The 27,427-nt window shown below is 34.9% G+C and overlaps 1 protein-coding gene across 4 annotated transcripts in view; it reads right to left on the bottom strand.

The window, feature by feature from the left end:
• Nucleotides 1-27,427, bottom strand: part of GKAP1 (G kinase anchoring protein 1) — a 77,599-nt gene that overhangs the window by 39,049 nt on the left and 11,123 nt on the right. For all 4 annotated transcript variants that reach the window (XM_004774081.3, XM_045086071.1, XM_045086070.1 and 1 more), the window contains exons 3-7: nt 26,310-26,562; nt 24,933-25,076; nt 14,623-14,700; nt 10,512-10,635; nt 8,195-8,217 (exon numbers count right to left, since the gene is read on the bottom strand). In XM_004774081.3, the coding sequence (XP_004774138.1) occupies nt 8,195-8,217; nt 10,512-10,635; nt 14,623-14,700; nt 24,933-25,076; nt 26,310-26,519 (579 nt within the window). In that variant the 5' untranslated portion in view covers nt 26,520-26,562. The remainder of the gene's footprint in view (nt 1-8,194; nt 8,218-10,511; nt 10,636-14,622; nt 14,701-24,932; nt 25,077-26,309; nt 26,563-27,427) is intronic.

A 27,427-nucleotide genomic window follows, 5' to 3' on the forward strand; every position in this document is an offset into this window, starting at 1 on the left:
GGTAAAGGATGAACTTTTTTAAAATACATGGTTTTGGGCAATTGAGTATTTTTATGGAAAAAAGATTAGATTATTTCTTCATATCATACATAAAAATTCACTCACAGTGGATTAAAGCCCTAAAAGTCAAAGGCTCTGTTAACAAAGCTTATAGGTGCTAATACAGGAATATTTTTATGACTTTAGGGTAGGAAAGACACAAAACCCACTAGCTTTAAATTTATAAATTGACTTCTTTCCATCAGAATATATTAGATAAATGAAAGGATGATCTTCAGAGTAGGAAAAGATTTTTTTCTAAAATAAGTCATTGAAGAATCTATAGAAAAGCAAGTACTCAGAAAAGAGGATATTTATATGGCTTAAAAATATATAAAAAGATGTTCAACCTCATTAGTAATCATGGAAACGCAAATTAAAACCACAAAGAGAATATTACTTAACCTCCAGTTTAGCCAAAATCCAAGCATCTGATGACTTGTGTGTGTTATGAAGAGGTAACTTGTTACAAACAGTTTTGTTCGACATAGTATTGGAAGTCCTAGCCAGGGCAATTAGGTGAGAAAAAGAAATAAAAGGCATCCAAATCAGAAAGTAAAACTGTCACTATTTGTAGATGGCATGATATTGGGTTTAGAAAAGGCCCAATAAAGACTCTACCAAAATACCATTAGAACTAATAAATTAATTCATTAACTTGCAGAATATGAAAGCAATATACAAAAATCTGTTGCATTTCTATATACTAATAATAACAACCTATCAGAGAAATTAAGAGAGCAATTCTTTCACAGTTGCATCAAAAAGAATAAAATACCTAGGCATAAGTTTAACAGAGGAGTTGAAAGACATGTAGACTCAAAACTATAAGACATTGATGAAAGAAGTTGAGGAAAACACAAATAAATGGAAAAATATCCCATGCTTATGGAGTGGAAGAATTAATATTGTTAAAATGTCCATACTACCCAAAGCAGATAAATGGTCTATTTATCTATCATTATGCCTATACCTTAGTGTATTAATTATTAATTTTCTAAGAAAATCTTGATATATGATTGGGCAAATTCTCCTTTTTCGTCATGAATGTTTTGATTATTTTTGGTCCTTTGCACTTGCACATTAATTTTTTTTTAGTTTAAAAACTAAATTGTCGGGGCGCCTGGGTGTGGCTCAGTGGATTAAGCCGCTGCCTTCGGCTCAGGTCATGATCCCAGTGTCCTGGGATTGAGCCCCGCATCGGGCTCTCTGCTCAGCGGGGAGCCTGCTTCCCCTTCTCTCTCTGCCTAACACTCTGCCTACTTGTGATCTCTCTCTGTCAAATAAATAAATAAAATCTTTTAAAAAAAAAACTACTGGGTCATAGGGCAGTTCTATTTTCAACATTTTGAGGAACTTCCATGCTGTTTTCCAGAGTAGCTGCCCTATGACCCAGCAATTGCACTATTGGGTATTTACCCTAAAGATACAAACGTAGTGATCCAAAGGGGCACGTGCACCTGAATGTTTATAGCAGCAATGTCCACAATAGCCAAACTATGGAAAGAACCTAGATGTCCATCAACAGATGGATGGATCAAGAAGATGTGGTATATATACACAATGGAATACTATGCAGCCATCAAAAGAAATGAAATCTTGCCATTTGCGACAACATGGATGGAACTAGAGCATATCATGCTTAGCGAAATAAGTCAAGCAGAGAAAGACAACTATCATATGATCTCCCTGATATGAGGAAGTGGTGATGCAACATGGGGGCTTAAGTGGGTAGGAGAAGAATAAATGAAACAAGATGGGATTGGGAGGGAGACAAACCATAAGTGACTCTTAATCTCACAAAACAATCTGAGGGTTGCTGGGGGGAGGGGGTTTGGGAGAAGGGGGTGGGATTATGGACATTGGGGAGGGTATGTGCTTTGGTGAGTGCTGTGAAGTGTATAAACCTGGTGATTCACAGACCTGTACCCCTGGGGATAAAAATATATGTATATAAAAAATTAAAAATTAAAAAAAAAAAAAACCTAAATTGTCAAAATGAAACAGAAACAGACTCAAATACAGAGAACTGGTGGTTGTGAGGGGGTGGGTGCATAAAATACATTAAGGAGATTAAGATGTACAAGCTACCAGTTATAAAATAAGTCATGGGGATTTAAATTACAGCATAGCGAACATTTTCAATAATATTATAATAACTTTGTATAGTGACAGATTGTAACTTTACTTATTGTAGTAAGCATTTTGTAATGTGTACAAATATTGAATCATCTTATACTAAAATAAAATATGTATTATCTTATATATCTTATATCTATATAGATATATTGTATACATCTTATATATAATATATTAATATATCATTATATATTATCTTGTACTAATATAAAACTAATATAATCTTGCAGGTGAACTTCACTGGTTAAAACTGCACTGATTTTACAGATTAATTTGAGAAAAAGTGATACCTTTATAATAATAAGTCAAGGTATATTCCTCTACCTGCTTGCAATAAAGTTTTGTAATTTTCCCAATATAGGTCTTACACATTTTTATGAAGTTTATTCCTAGGTATCATTATATTACTATAAAAAGCATTTTGATTTTAATTACAGTTAGTGGCATACAAAAATACAAATAATTACTGAAACTGTTTCTTCATCTATAGAGAAAGGAACTAAAGCTAGGATAATAAAAAACCTTTTGTCAACCTTTGTACCAGGAATGCAAAAATAACTTCTCTTGTTTCACAAACTCTTATACCTCTAACAAGTCTAAAATGGTATATCCACTTTGGAAAATTCTTCAGTAGTTCCTTACAGTTAAACATAGATCCAGAGAATAAAAGACACAGCATAAGGAATATAGCCAATGATACTGTAACAGCATTGTATGGTGACAGATAGTAGCTTACACTTGTGGTGAACATATTACATATACCTTGTCAAATCACTATATAACCGAAACTAATGTAACATTGTGTGTCGACTATATTCAAATTTTTAAAAATGAAAGAAAAACAAATAAGCAAACATACATCTACCCCATGACATAACAATTTCATTCTTAAGTTTCTACCTAAGAGAAATTAAACATGTAAAGACTTGTACATGGATGTTCATAGCAGCATTATTCATAATTTAAAAAGTGGAAACAACCGGGGCACCCGGGTGGCTCAGTCGGTTAAGCATCTGACTCCTGATTTCAGCTCAGGTCTTGATCTCAGGGTTGTGAGTACAAGCCCTGCATTGGGCTCTAACACTGTGCAAGGAGGGTAGTTTAAAAAAAAAAAAAAAGGTGGACCGCCTTTGCTGCATCTCATAGGCTTTGGACTGAAGTGGAAACACCCCAAATATCCAAGTGATTAATGTGTAAATAAAATCAAATACAATGGAATACTATTAGTGATAAAAAGGGGGCGCCTGGGTGGCTCAGTGAGTTAAGCCTCTGCCTTCGGCTCAGGTCATGGTCTCCGAGTTCTGGGACCTGCTCGGCAGGGAGCCTGCTTCCTCCTCTCTCTCTCTCTCTCTCTACTTTCTCTCTCTCTGTGCCTACTTGTCATTTCTCTCTGTCAAATAAATAAAATCTTTAAAAAAAAAAAAAAGGAATGAAGTACCGATAGATGTTACAATATGAATGAACTTAAAAAAAAAATCAGGCTTAATGTAAGAAATCTCAAAAACCACATTCTTGTGATTCCATTATTTTTTTAAAATATTTTATTTATTTATTTGACAGAGAGAGATCACAAGTAGGCATAGAAGCAGGCAGAGAGTGTGAGAGGGAAGCAGGCTCCCTGCTGAGCAGAGAGCCCAATGTGGGACTCGATCCCAGGACCCTAAGATCATGACCTGAGCCAAAGGCAACAGCTTAACCCACTGAGTCACCCAGGCGCCCCTTATGATTTCATTATATTAAATGTCCAGAACAGGCAAATCAATACAGATGATAAAGCGGTTACCTAAGTTGGGGGAGGGGGTTAGGACAGAAGAGGTATGGGCAATAACTGATAAGAAGTATGAGGTTTGGGGGCGCCTGGGTGGCTCAGTGGGTTAAGCCACTGCCTTCGGCTCAGGTCATGATCCCAGGGTCCTGGGATCGAGTCCCGGATCGGGCTCTCTACTCAGCGGGGAGCCTGCTTCCTCCTCTCTCTCTCTGCCTGCCTCTCTGCCTACTTGTGATCTCTCTCTGTCAAATAAATAAATAAATTCTTAAAAAAAAAAAAAAAGAAGTATGAGGTTTGTTATGGGAATGACAGAATTATTCTAAAACTAGATTACAGTAATGGCTGTACAATTCTGTAAATATACTAAAATCAGCTGAACTATACACTTTAATGGATAACTTTGAAGTATATAAACTACATCTAAATAAAGCTGTGTTTTTAAAATATTTTATTTGTTTAAGTCATCTTTACACCCAACATGGGACTCAAACTCATGACCCCAAGTTCAAGAGTCACATGCTCTATCAATTAAGCCAGCCAGGTGCCCCTAAATAAAGCTGTTTTTTAAAAAAATCTTCTAATAGCCTTACTCAAAATGGCAAAAAACCAAAAACAAACAAACAAACAAACAAAAAACCCATGAAATGTCTATCAACAGGAAAATAAACAAACACATTATGATATCATGGAATACAATTTAACAATGAAAAGGTACGCACAACAACATCAGTGAGCCTTCAACATTCTGGGAGGGAAAGAGCCAGACCAAATAATAACACACTGTATGCTTTATTTCAAATAAAGAGGCTCTTGCCCTATCCTCCTTCCTGGTTTGTTATGCCAACCAAATAAGCATCTTTTTCTTGCTTATGCTGGATTGAGTAGGGTTTCTCTTACTTACAACAAAAGAGAGAGGGTTAATAAGTATACAAGACCAGTGCTCTAACCCCTGAGCTATGAAGCCAGGGTTAACAACACAAATAAGGGAAGTATAATCAAGACAAATAAGGGAAGGCGTGGGAACAAGAATGAGTTCAGGACATTGAAGAGTAGGAAACAGGTTGAGTTGCTTAGATAAAGCCAGATTTTAGGTGAAATTTTTAAAAACTATGTAGAATTTATTTGCTTTTAAATTTTAATGGGCTATTATTGCTGTTCTCCTGTGTTTCGGTAGTGTTAACTGTAGGGTTCAATTTTTAGCATCTAATATTTAATCACACATTGATCACTTATCATAATTTTAGAAACCAACAGAGTCAACTGTACTTTTCAGCTAATATAGTTAGGACCTAAAATGAATAAATTATTCATCCAAGCTCATATATCTAAGATAGACATGCAGGAAGCACTGTGCAACAAAAAGGAAATAGGGTATGGAGCCAGATAAGACCAGGTTTGTTCCCTATTCCCTCTCTCACCCAGTGCTTTTTATTTTTGATGTAATTTTTAAATACACAGACAGACTAGAAAACAAAATTTAGGGGCGCCTGGGTGGCTCAGTGGGTTAAGCCGCTGCCTTCGGCTCAGGTCATGATCTCAGAGTCCTGGGATCGAGTCCCGCATCGGGCTCTCTGCTCAGCAGAGAGCCTGCTTCCCTCTCTCTCTCTCTCTGCCTGCCTCTCCATCTACTTGTGATTTCTCTCTGTCAAATAAAAAAAAAAAAAAAAAAGAAAACAAAATTTACATTGTGAAAAGCCTTTCTCCTATCCCAATAAGCCCTCCTTCCCCAACCCTTTGACAACCACTGTTACAACTTCTTGGATACTCTTCTAGAGATAGTCTATTCGAGCATATTGAAGACTTGACCTTTAAGACCTTAAGACAGATGATGGCCACTAAAAAATTTAAAGCTACTAAATGGTACTAGAAGGACTGGGGCTGGGAAAGCAAGATAAGAGGGGAGCTAAAGAGAAGCCCTGCAGCACCAGTATTTAAAAAGGCAACATGTGAAAATTAAAAACACCTTTAAGGATCAAATAATGCTCCTCAAAAAGCATGATTCCTTAAGGCTTCTAAGAGGTATATACAAGCACCTATTTTTTATTTATTCTGCTTGTCTAGAATTCTTATGGGATGTTCTTGACTATACTGAAGAACGGATAGAGGAGTGGTGTAGCAGTGGCAACCAGCATTTCCTGGTCATTTAAGGAAGAAAAATTAATTTTTCCCATCCTCTACTCCTACAAATGCCCATTTTCTAATCATTTCAAGGTGAGAAAGATTACAAAGAAAGCACTGAGATTAAGAACGTCATCAAGATGGATGGAGAAAGAAAAAGGAGAATGATGAAATCAACCGGAGAACAAGTTTAGTCAGCAGTTAGAGGAATATACAGAAGTTCAAGTACTCCTCATCACCAAGCAATAAAGTAAAAAAAAACCCTTTTCTCTTTTGAATTTTATCCAGTAAACATCTGATTTAAGAAGAAATGGATGAGATGCACACTGTTCTCAACAGAGGTTAGGAATTTTAAAGTTCCCATGGAGGGGTGGAACCTCTTGGCATATGTAACAAATTACAGATGGAAAGAATAAGTCAATTATTGAGCATACATATAACAAAGACTTGTATATTTTTAGGAGTAGAAAGCAGATCTCATTTTAGACTTGAAATCAGACATTTTTCAGATTTATTTTTGAACTCTGAAAAAATTCTTCTAGATTCCTAGATTCATGGCATAAATGCTACAAAGCCTAAATATTCAAGTCCCAAGAAAGTGAGTAATAACTCTAATGAAATGGAATAGAAGTTTGGTATATTTTTAACAAGTATCAAGGAGAATGTGCATTACATGTTCTTTTGACCAATTTCTTAAAATAGTTAACATAGGAAATAAATTAGAATTAGATAGCATTTACAAAAGTAGAAAATGTCTTAATCATTAGGATTATTCAGAGTGAATTTTATTACATATCAAATTATTTATCAACAGAAGACAATCAGAACACAGCTCTAAAACTACAATGAAAGACAAAATATATGCTGTAATACCTATCTATGCTTGTTTAAATACAACACAGACTGAATACATTAAATACATGAGCTCCTGTCAGTTCGATTTTTTTTCCTCTTTCAAATCAGGAAAGAAGAAAAACCATGGCACAGTTTATAAAAATTATTTTTCCCTCCACAAACAGTTGCTGGCAGTCTCTTAGAAATAGGTGTACCATTTGAATATGCTTTCTTGTTTACACAAAGCTATCCTCCAAATAAGTCAATGGATTCAAAAAAATGGAATCAGTCCAAAAGTACATGTTTTTCACTTTCAAACATAAAATGAATACTCAGACTCTATTTGTGGTCATTTAAATTTTAATCTAAAAAATGGTGACAGTGGTTTTCAAATAAAAAGAATTTCCACCATCCATTTTAACATATTGATTTTGTGCTTCTGTTCATAGTTAAGGACTGTAATTTTAACATAGTGACAATTATTTAGATGTGGTTTTCTAGAGATGATTTCATTTCCCTAACCTGTCAAGTAAATACTTGAAACAGATTCAAAAATGGCCAAAAATCATACATGTATTATAAAGTAAAAACAAGAAACATCTCTGACCATTCAAAAAATCAACTGATGGAATTACTAACAAGAATACATATGTAACAGAACAGTGAAATTTTCAGATTAGTAGTCAAAATAACTCCCAACATTTTTTTATATCTTCCTCAATATTAGAAGATATTATAGTAGCTCCCAATTCTAAAAGGTTTGTAGGATCTGGTACTGGAGTCTTAAAAATAAAAGTGATCAATAGCCCTAGGAAGTTATGTGTAGGCTGCACTACCCTCTAATGGTGAATGTTAAAAGTAGTAAATGATCCATAGTTATAAACTACAGAATCACATCTTACCTCACACAATTTCCATAATTCCAAAATATCCTGAGACATTGTTTCAGGATATCAGGATATTTTTAATAAAGACTGGAGTGTTACGTCACTTTTCCCTAAAATTTTAAGCTTACATGTGTAACCTTTTGGTGTGGGTGGGTGTGTACACACTCACAAATTAGGGTACTAAAGCCAAATAATATTATACCTCCTTCATGTGAATAATATTTTTATTCTACTGTAACGTATTTTATAACTTTATAATGGCCAGATCAACATGACTGAATTCATCCACAACAAATCTATGGGCTATCCTTTATACGGCTAAGTCTCAGACTTACGGCCAAATAGTGAAGTATTATTCTTAAAATCATCAAATGTTTTCTAGAATAAAGATAGTTACAATAACACTTACCTCAGTCTTTTTACTAATGGGATCTGTAAATGAAAAAAAATGATGAAAGTTCATTGAAGAAAATTACCATTAATATTTTATTAGTATTAATAATTATTAATACCCAATAGGTAAAAATATTTAAAGTAATTGAGAAGAATTTAAAAATCATAGTAAGAGTTACAAAAGTCCCTTGGGGGTTGTCTAAGATATCAGATTTCCCTCTCTAGGTATAAGATGTTAAATTTCAACATATAATTACTAATTTGCTCAGCTTAGGGACCGTATCTTGTAACTCAGTTAAATGCCACCCATACCACAGGGTATTATTAAATTTTAAACATTTGAACTCCAAATAATTTGGTCTTTGGCTTCACATAATTTTGGGGGGACGAAAAGGGAATCAAATATGTCTAAGATGAAATCTCAAGGTAATACAACTGCAAAATTGTATAGAACACTACCTTTGTGGGGAAAAAAAAGCAGAACAGTATTGTCATTTAAACCTCTTAGTTTATTTTAAAAATATACATCATAGTGTTTTGATAATACTGTAAAAAAATCTTAAAAATTGATGTATATTTATAAAATGAATAAAAGAAAGAAGGTAATATGAAATATACCCAGATTAAGCAAATCATTGATTCTGTAACAACACAGCATTTCTGGAAAGGGATTACAGAATGAGGAAAACTAAGACAAGGGAATCCACACAGATTCAAGTTGAAACTAAACTACACAGAGGGAGCAAGTGTTCTTACTTAAATTAGAGATGACTGGGATATCTAATATTTAACATTGCTTCTTGTATATAGAAGAAAATTTATATTCTCAAGGACTAACAATAATTTAATAGAATAGCAATCTTATGACTGAGAATTTAAAACAGCTCTCTAAACCATCTATTGATCAGAATAGGATCTATAAGTATAATAAATGTCCAAATCACAGGTTTCAGCTCAAACTACAAAATCCTATTTATTCCTAATTTCCTCTTTATTCCTAACATCATAGCCATTCTTCTAGTGTGTTTTACTTAGCATACAACGTGATGCCAGAACCTGAGAATCACGACTGCTTTAACCATATCTTGAAATAGTCGTCTACCTTCCTTTTAACAGTACTATACTGATGTCCTTCTTATTCTAATAAATTTACATAGCACGTATAATCAAACATATGAGAAATAAAGAAGTTTTTAAAAGCATTCTTTTCATGTTTCTGCCTAGTTTTTAATTATATTTTATATAAAATTTTTCTTGCCAAAATTGAAAACGCTAATATACATCTGACCTTTTAACCTCAAATAAGAAACTTAGTAAGAGAGGCAGACTAGAGGAAAAACAATCCTGATCCTTAAACCAAAGCAACATAATGCTCTAAATTTATTCCTAATTTCACAGATAGGCTTGCTTCTGAAAAGAGTAAAGTATTTCACTGTGGGTTTTTTTTTAATTATTGCTACAGTATTATTAATTCTCACAGAATAAATGCCCAGTGTATTAAGGCTAAATTCATATGAGTCAAATAGATCAATCTGTCAATGAACAAACAACAGTTAATTTTGTCAGCAACTATTCTGACTGGCGTAAGCACAATGCTGTCCAAAAAAATTTTCTGTAAGGTATGTTCCATACCTGTGCTGTCTAATGTAGAAGCTACCAGCCACACGTAGCTGAGCATTTGAAATGTGGCTAATGTAACTAATGAATTTTTTTTATTTTAGTTCATCTTAATTAATTTATATTTAAATTGCCACACATGAATAGTGGCTACCATATTTTACAGCACAGACAGGGTTTTCATGATTCCTCACATCAAAAACAATGTACTTTATGGTCTGTCTTCAAAAGTTTGGAGGATGGTGTAGTTTCCTTGTCTTCTCTGTTCAATAAAAAAATACAAATGAGATTATAAAGTTACAAAATTTGCATTTTAATTTTCTAAGGTGTAGTTCCAGATAATTTGAAGAGGTTGACCAAAAATGGGTGAAATACTATTCTTGGTCTAGTGCAAGTCCATTTACTTTATAAGGGCAATAATCATGTTTCAAGATGACTCAAAAACTACAATTTTTACTTTCAGTGAATTTTAGAAAATGGACAAATTCAGATACAAAAAGATAAATTTGTACTGAAATTTTATGGGGATTTAATGACTGTTTTTAAAATACCCCCCCACATTCTTTCTTTCTAAACAGGTCTACATTTTTCACAATCTCAGTAACACATCACCAAAACAATTTTTACTTATTTTAAAAATTAGCAAGGAACTTAAAACTTAAGTATACAAACTTAAAATAGTCTCTCTAGCATAATAGATTTTGTACATAAATTACCTTCAGATTGAAAATCTTTTAGTGATACTGTGAGAGGTTTGTCTTTTCCCTGATGAGTCTTTCTTTTATCTTTTTTATTCATAACCTTTGACTGAGTTGAAGCATTTTCAGCATTTTCATACTCCTAAAAAGAATTACCAATGATAAATAAGAATTACCAATGATAATTACCACTGGTAAAAAATCAATATACCATTATAGGTAATATATTAAAGTTTTATTTTTTTTAAAGATAAACTGCAAATTTAAAAAATCAATACATGAAGCTAGCCAAATTGTATAAAAGGATAGTTCTTTTTTTTTTTTTTAAGAGAGAAAGCACACATGCCAGTGGGGAAGGGCAAAGGGAAAGGGAAAGAGAGGATCTTAAGCAGGTGCCACTCTCAACACAGAGTCCGACGCAAGGCTGGATCTCATGACCCTGAAACGATGACCTGAGCTGAAATCAAGAGTCAGACACTTAACTGACAGAACCACCCAGGCACCAGCCCCAGGGATAGCTCTTTTTTATTTATATACTCAATCTCTTGCCTCTTAAACATTAAAATAAAAACAAAAAGCTATACTTTGTGGCTTATGACTTCTCCTAGTTGCCACCTCTTCTTTATTTCAGGACCAAACTTAAGACAATCATTTATATTCATTTTCCTTTCTCACCACCTCCGCCAAATCTGGCTCCCCCGGTTCTCTGCCACTAAAATTAAGGTCAACCTCCCCCACAATGCCAGATCCAAAGACGTTATTTTTTCAAACACCTCTTGGTTTTCTCAATACACTCTGAATACTCCTTAGTCTCCTTCACTGGCTTCTCATTTCCTAACTCTTCTCAACATTATTCCATTCTTAAGATATTCTTTTGCTTTATACCCATTGTTCCTTGAAGTTTAAAGTTCTACCTATACACTGATTTTTGTATGTACAGACAACTCAGCTGCACTGTTCAGTAAGCACAGTCCAACTAAATATGTTCACTCTGCCTGCCCTCCTGGATCCTCCAGTAAGTACCTTGTTTAATGCCACCATCATCTATACAACTGTGTAGACTAGAAACCTAAGTCACCTGTGTCTGCTTCCTGCAGACTTTATATACAAATCAGTCACAAGCTCTTGTGGAGTTTATCTCCTAAAGATCTCTTATATCTGTTCTGTTCTCTTCAGCCCTTCTGTCATTTCCTTATCTTCTTTTGCTGGACACTGCAACACCCTCTAATTTTAGCCCCTCAATTCATCTTCACGGCTACAGCATAAGTTTCTAAAACGAAAACCTGAAATCAATCTAAAAGTTAAAAATATTCAATAGTTCTCAGCCAACAGATTTATAAAGCCCAATCTCCTTAGCCTGGGGCATGAGATTCTTTATATCCTATCCTTCAGAAAGTGTCTTTAGCAACTTCAAATCAAAGATGCTATACTCTTCACATGCACGTATCCTGTACGTATCCCTGACAATGCCTACTTTCTCTGGCCTACACTTGACCTTTTAATAAACCTAGTTAAGACTCCTCTTTAATAATCCTTCTCTAAAACCCATCCCCATCAAAGGCAAAGAAAAGTCTTCCATATTTCTGAATTCACACTGCACTGGGACCATGTCTTTATCTTTCTATGACGTGCTTTGCACATTTTGGCTATTCAAAAAAATATTTAGCAAATGAGTAATAGAACAGAAAACAAATATGCCATCACAGGGGTGCCTGGGTGGCTCATCAGGTTAAGCATCCAACTCTTAATTTCTGACACAGGTCCATAATCTCAGGGTCATGAGGCTCAGCCCCACATTGGGCTCCACACTCAGTGAGGAGTGTGCTTGAGATTCTTTTCCTCTGTTCCTCCTCTCCATGTGCACTCTCTATTCTAAAGTAAGCAAAGAAAAAAAGAAAGAAAGATGGGGTGCCTGGGTGGCTCAGTGGGTTAAGCCTCTGCCTTCGACTCAGGTCATGATCTCAGGGTCCTGGGATCGAGTCCCGCATCAGGCTCTCTACTTGGCAGGGAGCCTGCTTCCCCCTCTCTCTCTGCCTCCTTGTGGTCTCTGTCAAATAAATAAATAAAATCTTTTTTAAAAAATGAAAGAAAATTCCATCCCAAACTTTAGTTCCTAAAAAAAAAATGCACTGAAAGAATTATAGTTATTTTGTTGGAATACTGACTTAAAATTCAATTACTACATTAATGCAATCACATCAAACTAACCACTGCATACAATAAGAGTTCCTCCCTTTTCTGAAAGTCATTAATGTCTGATAGAACCAATGCTTTTGGGTAACAGACCTATGACCATGCTAAGAAAACTGGCTGGGAGCATATTTTATCAGCACCATCTACATAAAGCAATATAGATCTAAAGATATAGTTAGTTCTTTTAGCTTTAGAATCTAGACATATATCTCATAACAATAAATTATTATGTGATAGTGCTCTATTTGATAAATTTTATCTCTGAATTAAGCAAGTCAGAAGAACTTTTTTTTTATACTTTTCCAGTGTAACTTGAAAGTCCATTTTTAAAAAAGATTTTATTTATTTGATAGACAGAGATCACAAGTGGGCAGAGAAGGAGAAAGGGGGAAGCAGGCTCCCCGCTGAGCAGAGAGCCCAATGCGGGACTTGATCCTAGGACCCTAAGATCATGACCTGAGCCAAAGGCAGAAGCTTAACCTACTGAGCCACCCAGGCGCCCTGAAAGTCCATTTTAATAATTAAATAATATAAAAGCTCGCTGTATTCATTTTTCTAATTGCCAGTTTTGTGTTTAAATGGGCAACTAACAATAAGGATCATAGTTACTCTTGATTATTCAGGATAACACGAATAGGGACACTGAAAATGAAATGAACACATATTATATACAAAGTCTTTCATCCTTTTCCCTTGAAATACAAATAAAAAGCAAAAGCACCTGCTATAAATTTTAATTCCTCTCTTCCCTTCATCTTAAGTGAAGGAGCTAGTGTAAAGGCCTTTAAGCATGACCAGGGTCACTTATGACTACAATCACAAACTGAATATATTTTACAAACCAAAACAATTTCCAATGCATATAAAGAACTAAAATGTCAAATTATATGAAAATAATAAATGCTCAATTTAAATATAGAAACTGGAAGCCAACACTACCTTCTACTTAAACATTCCTATAGTTTTGAGCTGTACAATGCACTTCAGCACACAGCCCAATATTACAGTTTAGATAAAATTCAGAGTTCACAAAGTCAAAACATCAGGAATGGCCTCCCATTTAATTATCAGGTTATCTCCGGCAGAGAGTCTCTTAGTGGATGCCCATGTACTTATACTTACTTGGATTTTTAAATCTACTTATTTCCTGTGTTTTAAAAAATAAATTAAAATAAATCATCTGCTATTAATTTCATTTCCCCTCTTCTCTTCATCTTGGGTGGATGAATTTAAGGAAATATTTCAAATCACCAAAGTTCAGTTTGTTGCCTCTCAAAATCTAGGGAATAGTCTTATTACAAAAAAATCTTGGAACACTGAAAATAATAAAATAAAATAAAGATGTTTAAAAAAATAAAAAATAAAAAGGCTCCAATCCACTGGGTATTGTACATAAACAATGAATCTTGGTGGGGGGGAAAACTGTAACAGGGCACCTGGGCAGTGCAGTCAGTTGAGCACCCAACTCTTGGTTTCCATGTGGGTCATGGTCTTGGTGTCATGGGATCAAGTCCCATGTTGGGCTCCATGCTCAGCACAGAGTCTGGTTGGGACTCTTTCTCCCTAGTCTCCTCCTCCCCACCCCTGCTCTCTCTCAAATAAATAGATACTTCTTTTTTTAAAAAGATTTTATTTATTTATTTGACAGATATCACAAGTAGGCAGAGAGAGAGGAGGGAAGCTGGCTCCCCACTCAAATCACAGGATCATAACCTGAGCTGAAGGCATAGGCTTTAACCCACTAAGCCACCAACCACCTCTAAATAAATCTTTTAAAAAATTATTTTTAAAAAACTTCTTAATAATAATTTGTTACAGTGGTGAATTTTTAGGATAAACTTTAGTGGAGAACTCTTATACAATCTTTAGAAAGGTTGGTCCTAACCTCTGAACACTTAAACTTCTAAAATATCTAAATTAATAAATGTGTAAATACCTTTTTGTGTTCTTCATATTCTAATTTACTTAGCAACAATGCCTTCTCAAGATCTGCTTCAAACATTTCAGATGTCAGCTAGAACAAAAAAGAAAGTTTCACGATTATGCCACACTAGCCAAATAACCATGACAATATATACAGGAAAGGGAAACAAACACATTAAAAAACAATCTGGGTTCTCCAAATTTATCTGTCCACGCCAAAGTAGAGAACCTTGTAGTTTTCAGAAGATACAAAAGCAAACTTCCAATTTTGAGGTTTCTATTTCCCTATTCACTGTCAATGATATATTACACATCACATTATTTTTTTCTTTAGTAAAAAAAATTTTACAAAGAAATTGACACTATATTAGAGGTCAATGATGGTGTCCAGTTTAGGACACAGAAAATTATATTAGTGACCTCCACTCAAAAATGTAACTGAAAAATAATAAACATTATAAAACATACCATTCCCTTAGTATAAGTAATCCACAGAGGTACAGAAACTTTAAATAAGGTGACCAAATGTTCTGGTAGATCTCTGATGTTACAGAATAATTTATAGTGTGCCTTTCTACCTCCATCCTTTTATATGATTGTCCAAACTTTAAGGTCATCTAATACAATAAAAAATAATTCTTTAATTTGTGATCTTTTGGTTCCTCTTTCCCACTACTCAAAATCATCTTAATTTCTTACAATCTAGCTCCTACTATCAACTGATCAAATTACTCTCCAAAATTACGAGACAGAATCGCTATGGTAGCTGAATGAAATTTTGGTTTCTACCATTGGAGACAAGGTTATAACTGCAGCTGACTACAGGAGAGTTGCCACATGACAGGAGTAAACTTCCTAGATTTGTGTACATGGATGTGTCAACCTACGTGGACTAAATACTAAAGGCAAAAATTTAGTGGACATGTCTAGTGTTTGTCCAGAATCCCTTCCTTTTTTCCTGTGAATAGCTATACTTCACCCCAATGCCCTGTGATTCTAGTAGGACAGCCAACCACATAACCCTGTATACCACCCATCACCAAACCCACACAAACATCCAAACTACCATCATCAAGGACAGGGTGGTGGCAAGGAATTCAACACTTTTTTGATGTACTAGGAATTAAATTTTGAGAACAAATACAAAGCAAGTGGTGTTTGATTATCTGATGTGACAGCCTCTATAAGTGAGCATACTAGTTCTACTGGTTCACATCTCTAAGCACTCCAGAATGTTTAAGCTTCCATCTCCCCCAAGGCACACTTTAGTTCTTAATTCAAATCGGTGAATCCTTTCAACAAATTACTTCAGCCAACAGTAATCGGAATTATTTCTATTGCTTAATGACAAAAAAATCTAAACTAAAACAGAAATTGACTCCAAAAAGGAATGATTTATTTCCAAGGAATAACTTAAAAATTAGAAAAATGTAAACACTGGATACCATGAACTAAAGTTTTGTTTTGTTTTTTTAAGATTTTATTTATTTACTTGGCAGAGGGAGATCACAAGTAGGCAGAGAGGCAGGCAGAAAGCGAGGGGGAAGCAGGCTCCCCGCTGAGCAGACAGCCCAGTGCAGGGCTCGATCCCAGGACCCCGGAATCATGACCTGAGCCGAAGGCAGAGGCTTTAACCCACTGAGCCACTCAGGTGCACCTGAACTAAAGTTTTTATTCCTAAGTTATCTCTTTGAAAGCATCTCATCTAAACCTACACTAAGACAACAAAAAGAAAGGGGAAAGATTACATTTATCACAGAAAAAACTAATCTAAAAATGCAATTAGAATTAAAATGGTAAATAAGGCTATATAGGCTATATAGCACTTAGAAAATACGGTTAAACCCAGAGTAAACTGTACATATTTCTATAAAACTAAAATGAATTGAAGAATTAATCCAAGTTAGTAATCATCAAGAAAAAGTAGTAACCTTCCAAATATTTATAATACAAGAGATATTCAAAAACAGTATGTTATAAAGTAAAAAAGAATTGGATTCATCTTAGCATTATACAAAAAATTTTACATCAGGGGTGCCTGAGTGGTGCAGTCCACTGAGCATCAGACTCTTGGGTTTCAGCTCAGGTTGTGATCTCAGGGTCATGGCACTGGGCCCTCATCAGACTCCACAATCAGCGCAGAGTCTGCTTAGGATTCTCTCCCTTTCCCTCAGGTCCTCCCCCGACCCCTGCACACTCTCTCTCTAAATAAATAAATCTTTAAAAAAAAGTAAAGTTGACATTAATTTCTCCTAAACTTAAAGCAAACAGAGTATAAAATATTTCTTTGTAAGTAAAGTCAAGAAGTCATCCCAACACAGATAAAGTAACAAAACTATTTGTTTATTCTGATCAAAGCCAGTTCAATTTACCACTGAACTTTTAATCCATATTAATGACATTTTACATTTATAGAAAGGGAATTTAATATTATTTCCAATATGTTAGATATTCTGACTGATATTCCAAAAATTAGTTAATAAGCAGGAGAACAGATTAAAGAGTTGGGAGTCAACTAGAAGATATCAGTATTCTTTTTCCTATTAACTCAGGAACTTAAATATTAAAGTAGCTGATTGTAATAGCATGAAAAAAACTGAATGAAACTTTTAAAGTTAAAAGTCTCCTTAACATTTGGTTCCAAATGCAGCAGTTCAGAGCTTTTAATTTTTAACACAAACTAGTATACAAGGAAACACAAGTAGGCAAAAATGATTTAAGTTTCAATTAAATCTTTAAAAGCTAGAACAAATTTTCCAAAAATGTCCATATGATCAATCAACTAATAAGATAATAGACAACCTTCTACATGCCTTGCTTGTAGGGCTTTAAAGCAACTTCTGCCCTCAAAGAGTTTCTGCTCCAGTTGTGGACAGAACACTAACACATAAGAAGCACAGGAAATAGAATAAAATATTGAAAATGCTACAAAAGTGGAGGAAAAAAAACATACATGACAAATAAAATTCAGAGAGGCATACAGAAAATACACTGTTTATCCATAAATGGTAGATATAATTTGGAGAGGTAGAAATAGGAATAGAAGAATTTCAGAAGAGCCAAATGATACTATTATTAAAAATATGATATTAAAAATAGATGCATTATGGGATACACCAAAGAAAGGGGATACCTGATAAAGTGTGAATTCAATAGAGAGAAATGTAGACAAAACCTAGGCTTTGGGAGAACACTTAGGTAGATCATTTAAATTCCAATTCCATGTATGTTAACTGACCTTGGGCAAATTACATGATTTCTATAAATATGAGTTTCTTCATATATAAAAAGGAAATAGAAATATCAACGTACAGGGCAGTTTTAAAGATTTAAAGCTATTAATACATGTTAAGTGCCTAACCCAGTGCCTGCCTGTCACAAGACGCACATACAGTACATTGGAATTCCCCTCCTCTACAATGGAGAATAGTGGAAAATGAGGTTGCTTAGGTAGGGCAGAATTAGACTCTGGCACTCCCTAAAAAGTAGGGACTCAGGACAGATGAAAGAGAATTGCTGATGAAAGTAATTTTAAAGAATTAAACTGGAACATCAGAAAAACAAAGGCTTAGAATCAATGTGTTTGGCTAAACATCTGTAATCTCAGCATACAGAAACTTGAACCAGAACACAAAAGTGCAGAAAATAAAGAAAGCTATATCCTAGAAAAGAATGACCAAGTTTTAGAACACTGACTGAATATGAAATATGAAAAAAGAATCAAAGATAAGATTTGTGATCCTAGATAAGAAAATGATAGCACAACACAAAACAATAAGAGAAAGAAAACATGATTCTAAATTCTCTAAACATATCTCACAGTGTTAATCATAAGACTACTATAAATATAGTTGTCAACCTAATTCATCAGTACATGTACAGACAGAATTGAGAGGGGGGACAGTCTGAGCCTAAAAGACAAATACCAGGGCAAGAAAATGCAAAACCACCATGATTTTTTAAAAGGTATCTTCTATTAAGTCTGCAGATTGAGATTTCCGCAGCACTTGCGGGGAGGAGGAAAGGAAGACAAAGAAGAAATAGTAGGCACTGCAATGCCTACAAGACTGAAGAAGAGAAGTGCCCAAGAAGGAGCACTTCAGATCCTTCTGCAGTTGGCTTCCTTCATTGCCTACTCCCACTCCCCATCTAGCAGTAAAACATGTTTTTTCTATTTAAACAAACCTATAGCTCAAGGGCTTATGATCAGTTAATATGAAGAACCAATGAAAAATGGGAAGGCCAGCAAGTCTTTTGGAACTAGATCTAAAAAAATTAATTTGTAAGTCTAAGTTCCATAACAATTTTACCCATTTTACATCCAAGCAAAACAAATTCCAAATGAAGAGTTACTCCTCATTTCCCACAGGCATCATGGGAACAGGATTTTGTAACACAACACAGACACCATTCTGAAGACAATCTAATGCTTACAGCCAATTGCTTCTTTAGCCACAACAGCAGCACTGCCCTGTGGTCCTCTAACTCCATGAGCTTCAGAGTGTGGACCACATATCTTTCACTAATTGGGAAGGCAGAATTATTTTCCCAAAAATCTTCTAATATTCTTATTGAACATTACAATTTTAAAGGCTGTCAACATTCTACAAAAACTGGATCTGCGTGTACACACTAATTATTAGGTTCAGCTTATTTTGATAAAGTATCTTCATGTCTTCTAAGTGTTGTTCACAATTTTTAAATCTGCATATTTGTTGTATGCTTTATTACGCCACCCAAGTAACAAAAATGGTTTAATGATTTACTGAAGGATTAAAAGTAGGAAGGAAAACAGAACTGTAAATAATGCTACTTATAGAAACACCATGAATTGTTAAGTGAACAGAACTCTAACACAGTGAATATAGAACATAAATCTGTATGTGTCAGACTATACATTATAAGTAGAAATTTATGATAGTGAGCATTTGAAATTATGATAGTGAGCATTTGAAATTTTGATTTATTGAGTCAATATATTTGTTCCTAGCTGCCTGCTATGAAACATGGTCAGACCAGTGGCCTGAAGACACCATATTCTTGTTTCACTTTCGAAGCACAATAACTTGTATAAGTCTTTCCAGAACAAGCACCACATAATGCTTTTTCCAGAACAAAGGTGATGGACTTTTTTGCTAAAGAAAGAGCCAAAAAATACAGAGGATTTATGAACTTGCACTCCTTATAGGGAAACAAGCGCAAGTTAACAAATTGCCAAGGGACTTCTTATACCAGCCATGAGGTTAATGACAAATATCACAAATCACAAACAAACAAAAAACATAACAAGCTATTGGCAAAACACCTTTATCAGATGGACCGGAGGTTTCACTGTACAAGAACAATTACGATTGTGCACATGCTAGCTGATACTTCACTTTAGAGCTGAACAAAACCAGTTTCAATAGGATATTGAATCAATAAGAGGATGAAATATACAATGATATTTTATCAGTTTATCACTAAAAAATCCGTGAGTAGAAATTTTTCTATTCAGTTAATTTGCTTTTGAGCCATGATGCGGACTTAACATAAAGTACACCAGAATCAGCAATACCAATGTATCATGAATAAAGGAAAACAACATCTACACAGAGGTTTATTCCCAGGCAACAGATACTGGTGAAGAGGACATTTCTTGATCTTAATTGATTTTTTTTAAAGATTTATTTATTTGACAGAGATCACAAGTAGGGAGAGAGGCAGGCGGAGAGAGAGATTGGAGGAAGCAGGCTCCCTGCTGAGCAGAGAACCTGACATGGGGCTTGATCCCACAACCCTGGGATCATGACCTCAGCCAAAGACACTTTAACCCACTGAGCCACTCAGGTGTCAGATGTCCCTTAACTGAGTATTAAAAGAAGAAGCAAAAATTATAAATATAACTAAATCAAAGCCACGAACTATTCATCTTTTTAAAAAATGGCTTTACTGAGATATAATTAACGTATTTCATATATCACATAAAATTCACCCATTTCAAGTGTGAAGCAAGTACCACTTTTGATGCATACAACTCTGCAAAGAAAAAGGAAATATAAGACTATCTTTCCATGCTGAAGTACACTGGGACACATACAAGTCTGTGAGAGGGAAAATGAGATAGAAACAGTTCTTTAAACACTAATAGTGCTTTAAAGATTATCTCTACAATTTCCAGCAGTTTCATAGCATACCTCAGCAAAACACACAGTATCCTGAATAGCCTGAATCTATCCTTTCAGGGTTAATGTGTCACAATTTTTTTTTAATTTTTTTTTAAAGATTTTATTTATTTATTTGACAGAGAGAGATCACAAGTAGGCAGAGAGGCAGGCAGAGAGAGAGAGAGGAGGAAGCAGACTCCCTGCTGAGCAGAGAGCCCGACGCGGGACTCGATCCCAGGACCCTGAGATCATGACCTGAGCCGAAGGCAGCGGCTTAACCCACTGAGCCACCCAGGCGCCCGTCACAATTTTTAATGTTAAGGAAAACATAAAAATTAAGATCAAAATGTGGTCCAGGCAGTTGGTCTACATTGGTCTTTTAATGAGTAAATTCAACTATTTACATTTATTAAATGAAATGTCTATTATTGTTTTTATACCTTATTTCAAAGGCTTCCTTGCATATTCCTGGGCTTTGTCACTTTGCTTATATGGACAAGGTTTAGCTTTTTTTCTTCAACTGACTTTAAGCTCATAGAATGAAAAATTGTTCTCTTTAAAATATAAAAAAAAAAAATCACACTTGGAACTATCTATTTTGTACCCATTTTGAAAAATTTTAAATACCCACTGGCTTCTCCAACCAATTTCCTTCCTAATTTTCGTATTCACTTTAGACAAATTTTTCACGTGAGTCGATTTCTCTTTAACAAGCATTTACAATCATAACTTAGAGTTAATTCTGCACTAAATTGGTTTCAATGCTTGCCACTGGTGTTTTCCAATTGTTGTGCTCGTTATTTAGATTTGCCTTTTAATTGGCAGGAGCATATTTCAGAAGAGTCTGCAGAAAGGATACTGGCGGTATGCCTCCTTAGCCCTTTCATATCTAGAAATGTATTTCTTTAGCCTTCACAAAAATGACACCTTGGCCAGATATGGAACTTTTGGTCCTAGCATTTCAATTCTGGCATTTAAAGTAACCAGCCTGATTTTTCATCTTGTTTTCTCCCATGTGTAGGTATATATACATACGGAGTATATATATGTATGTATATACACACACATATGTACACACACATATATATATACACAGAATACTATTTTGTCTCTCATTCTTGAAATTAGAATCTTTTTAAAAGTCTTTTTTAAAGTTTTCCCAAAAAAGTCTTTTAAAAAGGCTTAAATTCTTTCAAGCTCAGACTGGAGAACTTTACTTAGCTTAGGAAAATTTCTATCAGTATTATCTTTGGTTTTTTTTTAAATTATTTATTTTTAGTTTATTAACATATAATGTATTATTTGTTCCAGGGATACAGGTCTGTGACTCGTCAGTCTTAACACAATTCACAGCACTCCATATCCATAGCACAATCCATAGCACATACCCTCCCCAATGTCCATCACCCAGTATCAATATTATCTTTAATGACTGCCTCTATTCTGATTGTTGTGGGGACACTAATTATGCCTCTGTTGGATTTCACTTCTGTGTTCCAATCTATCATGCTGATTATATTGGCAAAATATAGCTCAAATTTCCTCCATACAACTGACTCAATCTTCTTCAGTGTATAGTCTGTTCTAATGAATGTTCTAATGAAACTTTTAATTCTGCTATGATTTTATTTCCCTAATTTTTTATTTCACCCACTTCCCTCCCTTTCAATTTCTCTTGTCCACTTTTCATCTCGGTCTATCACCTCACCTTGCTTTATAACATTACTAACCTCCTTGACTTTTACAAGATGTTCTAGCCCCTGGGTTTTTATTAAGGCAAAAGAACAGGTAGTGTCTACAATCAACTTTCGCTTCCTGTAATAAATTTTTTTCAAAGTATACTTTCACTTTGGACACTAAGTACAATGTTCTTTTCCTTTCGTGGGGCACAAACTGCTTCAGTTGATGTGAGATCAACTAAGATCCAGTGTTTGCTTACATGGAGAAGGAATGGATGCTTCATTACTGTCCACCTAGCTGCTATTTAACACCAACTCTCAGATTTTATGCTCAAGCTTAAATGATGTCAACTTACCTTATTGCCTTGATGATTTAAGAGTAGGAAAGTTTGTCTTAGCAAAATTTCTCTTTTGTGTTTGAAATAAGTAGTCACATAACAAACAAGCTTTCTACAGCCATCTCTCTGTCTTATCTCCCTCAATACTGTAATTTCTCATTGTGTTATTCCTTTACTGTGTCAGGGAGAACACCCACCATACTATGTGCTTTCTGCCTAGTCTAGTCACTCCCTGGTTCCTACTTTTAAAATCTGTTATGCCACATAGTAAAATAGATTCCAAATGGTTTACTATCCATCTGTTCCAAAGCCTGCCCTTATCTATTCTTTACTTACCAATATAATTATCTGAGGATCTACTCTATCTCCCAAGACCTTGATTATTTTCCTGCAAGTGAGAATTCCAAATATGGCATCAAGTTTTCCTAAGTGACCCATCAAGAGTATACCCAGCAGAAATCCTCTGAAGTTCCTGAGCCTGGGATAACATTCTTATACAGGGTAAGAGCCAAGTCAACTATTTCCTTTTCATAATTACCTGGTCATTTTGGCAGCATTCAGAGGGGGCAGGAAGAAGGGCAATCAAATATCTGTGCTCAAGTTCCCACATTACATGAAATTTATTTTGGTGCAAATTTGAGTAGTTTTCCTTCATTAATTTTCCAGTGCCCAAAGTGAGAGAAATTCTCTCTGGTGAAGATACTGGTCAATTCTATTACTGTCTAAACAAGTAGATCATTACATTTATACTTATAAACCAGAATAATCTGTCATAATGAATGCTACAGAAGGAAAAAAGAAATAATCAAATAAAAACTAGAGGTTCTGGGTGCCTGGTGGCTCAGTGGGTTTAGCCGCTGCCTTCGGCTCAGGTCATGATCCCCGGGTCCTGGGATCAAGTCCCGCATCGAGCTCTCTGCTCAGCAGGGATCCTGCTTCCCTCTCTCTCTGCCTGCCTCTCTGTCTACTTGTGATCTCTCTCTGTCAAATAAATAAATAAATAAAATCTTTAAAAAAAAAAAAAAACTAGAGGTTTTAACACAAGATGATTTATCCAGTATACCACTGTCTGGAAATATCTTTTAAGCAGCATTTTTGCACAGGTCTCGTGTAATAATTGACACTATTGATGATGCACCTAAGGCATTACAAAACCCTAACAAAAATGTTATAACTAATATAGTTTTTGTCTTAAGAGTGCAGTTTAGTATGTTCTAATTCTTTCAAAACTGGTAACCAAAGCATGATGGGTATAGTACTCTACTAAACCAAACATCTGCTAGAACAATACCTATTCCCAACATATCAACTGCCAGTTTCACAGGTAAGCAAATAAATTACTATTCATTTCCCATACATACAGCCTCTCCTAGAGTACATTCCAGGGTTAATATGTTATTTTCCTGAACAGCACACACACCAGAACTGATTGATCTTAAAAATCATCTATTTTGTTTTGTTATTAATAATATTTATTTAACAGAAGCACAATGTGTCATGTAAATAGGTTAAAGAAACTAACAAATGCCATAAACTATTGTACATCAAAGTTGAAAACAAGGGGGCGGCCTCGGTGGTTCAGCAGCTTAAACATCTGTCTTTATGATCCCAGGGTCCAGGGATAAAGCCCTGCATCGGGCTCCCTGCTCAGCGGGGAGTTTCCTTCTCCCTCTCCCTCTGCTCCTCTCCTCTGCTCATGCTTTCTTTCTCTCAAATAAACAAATAAATAAATTTTTCCCAAAAAAGTTGAAAAGGAAATCTTCCCCTTTAAAGTCTTCCTTTTTGAAGCAAAATTTTAACTGAGTATTTTTAACAAGAGACCTTGGACCCTACAAATACTGATTTTTTTTTACCTGAAATAATTTAATCCTGTTATTTGACCTTCCCAATCTCTCCCCCATTTGTAAAAAGGCAGATGAAGTGAAAACTCACAAAATAACCGCTTTGAATTACCAAAGGTAACAAAATAATAAATGTATCAATTTTTTCTTAGTGGATGAAAAACAGAACCTCTTATTAAAAGTACAAAGATGTGTGAATTAATCCAATATAAAATGCTCCTCAGAACAGTGGTGTCATGGACTCAGATGCACTAACATTTTAAAAATTCATAAATTCACTGAAATACAAAGCAAAATAATTCGATTTACTTAACTGTACCTGCTCATCTCTTTGCCTCCACTCTTGCCAATTTTCTTCTCGTGAATCCTTCTGCACTGGGTTTGGTAATGAAAGCTCATGTTGAGCATTACAAATGGCATGGGAGGATTTCTGGGGAATTTTCTTAAAAGCAAGATTCCTGAGCTACGAAACAAACAAAAAGCATATTAAAGTCAGTCTACCAATTCTGGAATACTAATGATTTTTTTGGTAAGTTAAAAAAATTTTTATATTCCAAATACTATTCCATTCATTATGTTCTCAGAATCACTGTGTTCTTAATCTTTGTAGAATATTAATTTCATCGTATTTAGATAACATTGGTGGGTTTGAAAATGGATTGTATTCTATTATACCATCATTTTAATGATTCTGATTTACTTAAGAAGTTTATAGGAGTAGAAAACAGTATAACAAGTGTGCTTTTGACTATGCAGTACACCTGAAACTAATATGGCATTGTAAGATTTGTGGTAAGCATAGTATAATGGATAAATTTGTTGAATCACTATATTACACACTTGAAATTAACATAGCATTGTGTCAACTACCCTCAAATAAAAGAAAAAAAATTTTAATGGGATAATGATAATATAATTTAATGCACCAATTACCTTAAAGGATTGTTGTGAGGAATAAAGGACTCAATAAAGGCAGAGTGCTTAAAATATGCCTTTCTTATAATTAACATTATAAATTTAAGATATATATATATATATATATATATATATATACAACATATATCAACTCTACTTAAAAAAAAGGCAATATCATGGATTAAAAAAGATTCAAGTTTAATGGCTTACAAATTTTACAGTTTAAATAGTGAGAGAAAGTACTTTGGTAGTCCTTAAAAATACAGGGCCTAGTTCACAAAGTAACATAATGAGCTAAAACTGGACCAGCACCACTCCCAACAAAGTGTCATCATCATCACCATCATCATCTGAGATGCAGTAGTTCGAACGGTGAGAGGTTATTATGGATTGCATTGTAATCCCCCAAAAGATTTATCTTAGGCCTGAAAAAAGCAGGGTTTCTGTGAATGTGACATTATTTGGAAAATGAGATCTCACAGATGTCATCAAGGTACCTCATGAGGGGTTACACTGAATGAGAGTGGGCCTAATCCAATACAACAGTTGTCCCTATAAGAAGAGGTGAAGACAGAGATACACAAACAACGCCAAGTAAAAGCAAAGGTAAAGACTGAAGTGACACAGCCATGAGCCAAGGAATGCCAAGGACTGACAGCCACAAGGAGTAGGAAGAGCCCAGGAAGACCACACAGTCTCACAGACAGCCTGGTCCTTGCAGACTCCTTGGTTTGGACTTCTGCTTACAGCGGGAAAGTAGACATAAAGTTATAATTTTTACCTCATTTGCTTCACTCTGTTGCTGTTCCTTCTTTTTTCTTCTTTTTTCTCTCTTTTTCTCATTTGTAGTTGATTTGCTTGCTTGAGACTTTCCAGTATTCCGACCTTTGCCTTTTCCAGGCTCAGAATCAGAACCACTGCCACTATCTACTTGCAATAGGGCAAAACGAGAAGCAGTAGTGGGAACAGAACTAAGTACTGCTGAGGCCATTGTAAAGATTTCTATTTTAAGATATTTCTATCAAGAATAATTCCTGTGGGGAGGGAAAAGAAGGGCCAGATGAGTAAACATAATCAGTAAAATATGTTCTAGATTCTAGAACAGTGTTAAACACACACACGCACACACACACACACACACACACACACACTTCCCCTGACACTGGATTTAGTCATATTTGGATTCATACCCACCTACTGGCAATAACATTCTTTATTGAGTAAACAATATAAAATTGTATAATATAAAATAGAAAAAAGGAGACTGAGATTTCACAGACTATTGCAAGACTACCACAATAAAATGTATTCATTTTTCCAAATATGGTTTTTTAAAACTCATTATTTTCTTCTTTTAAATATACTGCTAATAATATATACATATTTACAGAGAACACCCTAAATCAATATGGAGCGGTAGGAATATTTTTCACTGCACACAGAGGCCCTTAGTCCAACTCCATGTTCATCTCTAACTTTCAAGAGGGGGAAAAAGGAATAGAAAAGGAAGAACACTCTTATCATACACAAAATATTGCCTTAAGTTTGATTCTGGAAACTACTACTAAGTCACAGAACTGACAGCAGAACAGAGAACCTCTATTTCCTCAACCAAAGGATACTTATCAAAATCACGTTCCACATTATCTTCTGCTTCATTAGTTTCAGTGTACCCTGAGAGACCTTTTAGACTCAGGGTATTAAAGGTCCTACAGTAATATCTCACCCAAATCATTAATTTAGTTTTACAGAGGAGGCAACTGGTGCTTGGACTGGATAAGTGACTTGCTTAAGGTCATTCTGCAAGTTAGAGGCAGAGTCATGACCTAAACCTAGGTTTGTTGAACTCTGCTCTCCAAGTTCAAAGTAAGAGGCCCTATAACTACTAGAAGACTCTGT

The sequence above is a fragment of the Mustela putorius genome, unplaced genomic scaffold (assembly GCF_011764305.1).
Source record: "Mustela putorius furo isolate JIRA1106 unplaced genomic scaffold, ASM1176430v1.1 tig00000876_pilon_pilon_pilon, whole genome shotgun sequence".
In the NCBI taxonomy this organism is placed as follows: Eukaryota; Metazoa; Chordata; class Mammalia; order Carnivora; family Mustelidae; genus Mustela; species Mustela putorius.